Source organism: Colobus angolensis, unplaced genomic scaffold (genome assembly GCF_000951035.1).
Source record: "Colobus angolensis palliatus isolate OR3802 unplaced genomic scaffold, Cang.pa_1.0 Scaffold8, whole genome shotgun sequence".
NCBI classification, from domain to species: domain Eukaryota; kingdom Metazoa; phylum Chordata; class Mammalia; order Primates; family Cercopithecidae; genus Colobus; species Colobus angolensis.
In genome coordinates this window covers 15,562,978-15,569,419 of record NW_012121820.1, presented here as the reverse complement: position 1 = coordinate 15,569,419, position 6,442 = coordinate 15,562,978, and the positions used below count along the sequence as shown (strand labels likewise).

Here is a 6,442-nt window from a genome sequence, read left to right as displayed (position 1 = left end):
TTTCAGCTGGGGTTTGGGACCAGGCAAATCTGTCCTGGGCTGGAGGCCAATTCACAGCCCCTGGAGAACAGGACGTCTCTGCTTTATGGGGTCAGACTGTATTCTGACCCCAGCCAGCCACCCTGTCTGGATCTAAAGTGGGTGTGACAGCCACCCTGTCTGTGTCACAAGGGTGTGAGGGGCCTACCTCCGAGTGGCTGACAAAGCACAGAGTCATCCACAATCCTGGATTTGGCATTGATCCAGAACCAGGCCGAGACCCTGTACTTTCCCCTTCTTGGCCCCTTTCCTGGCTGTGTGACCTTGGGCAAATCATTACCCCTCTCCAGGCTTTAGTCTTCCCATCTGTAAAATGGGGCCATCTCAGAGTATGACCTCTGTGACCGAAAGGGTTGTAGTAAATATCAGATGGGAAATAGATGGACAAAAAAGTGTTTTGCAAACTGTTAAAGTGCCTAGACTTCTGTTTGGGCTCAGTGCTATGTCTGCCCCACGTCACTGCCCAGCAGTGAAAAGTCTTTTCAAAGCTTTGTTCCTTCACAAGATGGCTACTCCTCTGGAAAAGAAGAAGGCTTGGTGCAGAACACAAGGATCCAGAGATCTTATTTTCCTGACCCAGCAGGCTTGACAAATCCTGTGAACAGATGGGAAAACTGAGGGGCACCTGTCTATTCACAGGCACTAGGCTGTTAATCCTGGATTCAAAAGCAGGGCTCTCCAAGATGAGAAAGATCCTCACCCATCCAATGCCTCCATTGGAAAGATGGGGTAAACTGAGCACCCGAGAGAGGAAGCAACCTGCCTCGGGTGACCAGGCCATCAGCAACAGGGAAGAGTGGCACCTGAAGTGCCTGACTTCCAGGCTGTGCTCCTCCTTCTGCCTCTTGCCTACCAGCCCCTCGAGCTTGAAAAAATGTTCCCATCACAGTGGGATGTACACAGTCACATCACTAGCTGACTTGGGGTTCCTTGAAAGCCCATCTTCTTCCACCAGAGCAGGCTTCAAACTTTGTTTAAAAATCCCATGGAGGAGCTCTGTGGCCTCTGCCTCCTCAGAGCAGCCTCTCAGGGGCCGAGGCTTTGCTGATTCAAAGCTATGTCATCACTCACAGGGAATCGCTGGGGGAGGCCATGCCATGCCCCTACTGTGGGCAGGCTTGGGCAAAGCCAATAAACTAGGCCCAGGACAAGTCTAGCTCTGCCCCTCATGGTGGCACGGGGCAAGGTACCTCCAAACCTCTCTGAGTTTCAGCTTCATTCTCAGTAAAATAGGGTGGAATCACTCCTCACAATGTAAAAAACAACAACAACAACAACAACAACAACAACAAGTCCTGTAAAGTTTTTAAAGGATTTAGCTCAAAGCTAGGCACAAAGAAAATGCAAAAGAAACATTAGCTGTTATTATTTGTTATTTTTATACATTGTTACTCATTATGATATTTCATTTCTGCATTCCCTTCTTCCCCAGGGGATGCGGTGAGGGGAGAGATTGTCGGGGTACAGTTCTTTTTGGGGATAGAAGGATGCACAAGGTAGCCTTGGGGACTCCTCCTGCCCAAGGATTCTTAGATTACCTATGTCCCCTTTGCCCCCCTTCCTTCTAGCAGTAGCTCTGGTCTCTCACAAGTCAGTTTCCATCCCAGCACCCCAGGTTCCATGGCTCCCTGTCTGTGGTCCCCACTGGCTGGATGCTGTTGCTATGGCAACCGCATTTAAGAGCCTTCGGACCTCTCTGAGGCGACAGGCATTGATGGAGACGGGCTAATCCCACACCTCATGCATCCTTGGGCCTGTCTGGATGGAAGGCAGGGAGTGAAATGCAAGAATCAAAACTGGCTTTGGGTGGGGGGCTCAGGCCCCAGCCCCAGGTGTTCCCCCAAACGCACGCCCACTTTGCTGAGTCACACAGGAAGAGCACTTGGCTACAAACGCAGATTCCAGCCACCTGCCAGCCCCAAGACTCTATTTTAACTCTTCTGTAGGAAGCCCTAGCAAGCCTTTTGACCGGCTCTGCTCACGACTCTGAGGCAGGCAGGCCCTAGACCACGCCTGGGGAAATCTTCAGTCTCGGAAGATTCCTGAAGCCATTTTAAGCATTGAGTGTGCGACTCTTGGCTGAGACAGATCCTGAGAAGCCCTAGTTGTCCTCCTATGCCTGGCCCAGGCCTGCCTCTCTCCCCTTCACAACCTCATTGTGGGGGACCTGTGCCCACCAGCCTCTTTCTGGAGCCAGGAAATTCAGAGCTAGGTGACCAAGAGGCCACTTCAGTAATGCATCCTACTGCAGAGGCAAAGCAAACACTTTCAGCTTAATGACACTCCAGAGAGGCACTGGCAGGGGCCACTTGGGGCAGTATGAAGGATGGGGCTTCTGGATGCCCCATCTAAGATCCGACAGATAGGACCCTTCTCACGGTCCCCAACCACCAGGACCCAGTCACCCACAGAGCCCCAATGGCACTGGATCACAGAGGCTGAGCCTAGAGAGGTGGATGTTGGGCAGGGAAGGGGACAGAAGACATTGAGTCCAGGGAGGCTTGGTGGGGAGATGAGAGAGAGAGGGGACCTTGAGGGTGGAAAGGATTCTCTCTGGAGGACAAGGACAAGATTCCACAGGGTTCCTTGAACTTGAGAATGAAGGTCCATGCCTATCGAAGGGGCCTCGTGAGACAGGGAGCACAAAAGACATGTCCTTCCCTTCTGAGCACAGGAACTGGTCTCCGGCTCCATGAGGCAATTCTCTTTGCCAAGGCCAGTGGAGCTGGCTGTGCATGCCATCTACAAGTGCCAACTCCTGAGGGTTGGCAGATAAATGCCCTGGATGCCTCACCCCTCAGGGGGTGTTCGAGGATTCCACGCTGTCTTTCAGAGATCTCCAGCAAGATCTAGCTCCAGTTGCCAACATGGAAATTTGTTTGAGGGTGGGGCACAGTGGCTCATACCTATAATCCCAGCACTTTGGGAAGCTGAGTCCACAGGATCGATTGAGCTTGAGATCAGCCTGCCTGGGCAACATAGCGAGACCACATGTCTACAAAAAAATAAATAAATAATAAGCTGAGCATGGTGGTGCATGCCTGTAGTCCCAGCTACTCAGGAGGCTGAGGTGGGAAGATCGGTTGAACCCAGGAATTTGAGGCTATGATTGTACCACCGCACTCCAGCCTGGACACCAGAGTGAGACCTTGTCCCTGGGTGGGGAGGTGGAGCAGGGGGAGGCAATCCCAGCACTTTGGCAGGCCAAGGCAGGAGGACCACTTGAGCCCAGGAGTTTGAGACCAGCCTGGGCAATGTAGTGAGGCCTCATCTCTAAAAATAAAATACGATGAATTTTTAAAAATCAAAAAAAAAGAAAATTTGCTTGACAACGTCCTCTTTACTCCCTTTGCAGACTTACCTCCTACTCCCCCAGCTGAGGTTCCTGGATCAGCACCAAACACACTGATCCTTAAATCCTCATCTCAGGGTACATTTTCCTGGAATCCAAGACAAGGAACCACTCCCGAATCTCCCCAAAGATTCTGTATAAGGGCAACGCTGGACTTCGTGGCCGAGAGGAGAGCTGTGTAGGTTCCTGAGCTACAGGTGGGTGTCTGCCTGCCTGTGAGGGAGACCTCTGGAGGGGTCTGTGCCAACAGTTCTTTCCACAACGAGAGCCTGGAGGGATGGAGCCAATCACACGCTTTATTGCGCCCTGGTTCTGACGCCCACTCTCGCTACTCTGCATGGGTGAGGATCGGGTCTTCCAGTTTTCTGGAGCCAGAGGCAGGTCGACAGTTCTCACCATCCCAGCAGAGGCAGAATGTAAAACCAGTGCTCCATGGCGACGTCTCACTGGGACTGACCAGAGCTCCCAGCTACCCCTCCAGCTGGGCCCTGTCCCAGTGCTCCCAGAGGCTGGTGCCACTGAAGGGGGCTCTCAGCTAGAGGGAGGCAAGGGGACTTGTCTGGGGTGAGTCCTCAAGGGATGTCTGTGAGTCTGTTCCCTCTGAGGAGAAGCTGCCCCCAGTGGGGCGAGGGACCTGGCTCTGCCTTGGGGGCTGCTGCCAGAAGAAAGTGGTGGCAAGCGAATGCTCGCGGGCAGGGTCAGGGAGCTCATGGGCGCCTTTGCCGTCTTCAGCCTCTGCAGCCCGGCCAGCTTCCTGGGGTGGAAAGCCTGCCTGGAAAGTTCTGTTCTGTTCCCCTCTGGGGGCCCCAGGAAGCCAACAGGACTTTGGCAAACGGTCCATGCCCAGTGAGTCTAGTGCGGGCTGGTCCCACCTCCCCTTAGAAGCGACTTCTACACTCAGACCCTGGCCCTTGGCCGCCGCCCCTCTTCGTTCTGGTCGCACTGAGTGAGCAGTGGGAGTCTCTGGGCAAGAGCAGTGGGTCAGTGCCTTCTCCAGGAGCATCCGGATCTCCTCATGCCTGATCTGGGCCTCCTCCCAGAGCTCCTGGCCCAGGCCCACCCGGCTCAGGGAGGCCACCTGCAGCCCCACGGCTGCGAGCTTCTCAGCAGGGAACTCAGATGCCAGTCGCTGCAGGTAGCGGTGGAGGCGGCGCTGGTCCCCAGGACTGACCCTTGAGGCCTTGTCCAGCCTGAGCTGGGCCATCAGGTCCTGACAGTCCATGTGGAACCAGGTCATCTGGGGGACAAGAAGAGAGGGAGGTGGGGACTCAGGCTAGAAGTGGGACCGTGGAGGACTGAATTAATACGTGCCCCATGCCAGGGCCTCGCTCGGCTTGGCCATGATCTTTTCCACTGACCATGATGATCCTGGTTTCCCTCTCTTCCCTGGGGTTCACACACCTGCCATCTGGAAACAGCCCCCAAGCACCCTGAGGATCATCAGACACTTTTTTTTTTTTTTTTTTTGAGACGGAGTCTTGTTCCATCACCCAGGCTGGAGTGCAGTGGCATGATCTCGGCTCACTGCAAGCTCTGCTTCCTGGGTTCAAACAATTCTCCTGTCTCAGCCTCCTGAGTAGCTGAGGCTATAGGCACCTGCTGCCATGCCCAGATAATTTTTATATTTTTAGTAGAGATGGCGTTTCACCTTGTTGGTCAGGCTGGTCTCGAACTCCTGACCTCAGGTGATCCACCCGCCTTGGCCTCCCAAAGTCTGGGATTATATGTATGAGCCACTGCGCTCGGCCCATCAGACACGTTCTAATAGACCTACGGGCCAGCAGGCACTTAGCTCCCTCTGGGGCTCAGTTTCTTCTTCTGTAAAATGGAAATTGCAGTAGATGATCATGAAAAGCCTTTTGAGAGGTGAAATTCCTATCCGTGGTTGTATTAACCCCTGTGAGTGCTGTGAGGGAGAGTCTAGCTAATGTTTATTGAGCGCTGACTGTGTGCCAGGTTCTGTGTGTCTCAGGCAGGATCGCACTGAACTGCACCAGCAGCCCATTTCACAGAGAAGAAAACTGAGGCTCAGAGAAGTGAACTCACTTACCCTAGGTCACACAGCAAGTCAGGGAGGACCTAGGATTCCACCTCAGATCTGTCCTCCAAGCACCTCAGTGGGCAGAAGGAGAAACGGGCCAGGCAGGGGTGTGCCCTCACCATCACACCTCGAGACCGTCAGCCACACCAGGCCCGGAGGCCCCCTCCCTCCAGCCGAGCCTCTGCCCCATTTTGTGATTCTGTCTGTCCCCGCTTCCCCCACAAAATGTCTGCAGACTACAAAGAAGCCAACACATTCCCAGCAGCTCGTGAAAAACATAATCTTTCTCTCCATTAATTTAGAACCCGACAGCGAGCTGTTAGGCTGTAGGGATTGGAGAACCATTTTCTCCGAAGAGACCATCTTTCCACGGATTAAGGGAACTTGTCTTTAGATAAATGGCTTCATATTCGTGCAAGCACACGGAGCTCATGGCCGGGAAAGAGCTCCATAAATCTCCGTTAGTGGCACCATTGTGTTATTATTATTTAGGACCAAAGCTGCTGCACAACGTTCCCCACCAGGGGCTGAGCCTGGTGCTGGGCTGTCCCATCATCTGTCTGTCTGTCCAGGACTTGACCTTCCAGGCTAAGCTGGACAGAGATGGATAGCACCTCAGAAATCATCTTGCCCAACCCCTTGTGGAACGAATTGAAATTCAGGGCCAGAGAGGAAACAGGGCCAGCCCAGATCCGACAGCGAGAGTTGGACTCAAAGTCAGGGTTGCTTCCTCCTCTGCATGACTTCTAGGCCTGGCACAGACACCACCTCCACACAGCCCATCCCCAGGCTTCCAGCCTATCCTGACTCCCTGCACAGCCTCCCTGAGCCCCTGTGGGCCGAGCCTGTGCCAGGAACCGTGGATAGAGCTAGGACCAACTCGGACCCAGTCCCTGCCTCAGGGAGCTTGCCTCGCGGACACCATGCAAGAGACAAGTGAGTGACAAGCACCAGGACTTCAGATCAAAGTGAGCACCCAGAAGTGACAAAACAGGGTGATGACAGAGACA

General features: G+C 53.8%; 1 protein-coding gene across 1 annotated transcript in view; it reads right to left on the bottom strand.

Annotated features, from left to right (window-relative positions):
- Nucleotides 1–1,405: 1,405 nt before the first annotated feature.
- KIAA1755 (KIAA1755 ortholog) overlaps nt 1,406–6,442 on the bottom strand; it is a 49,997-nt gene continuing 44,960 nt past the window's right edge. Inside the window, exon 14 of the mRNA XM_011929058.1 lies at nt 1,406–4,628. Coding sequence (XP_011784448.1) covers nt 3,927–4,628 — 702 coding nt within the window. The 3' untranslated portion in view covers nt 1,406–3,926. The remainder of the gene's footprint in view (nt 4,629–6,442) is intronic.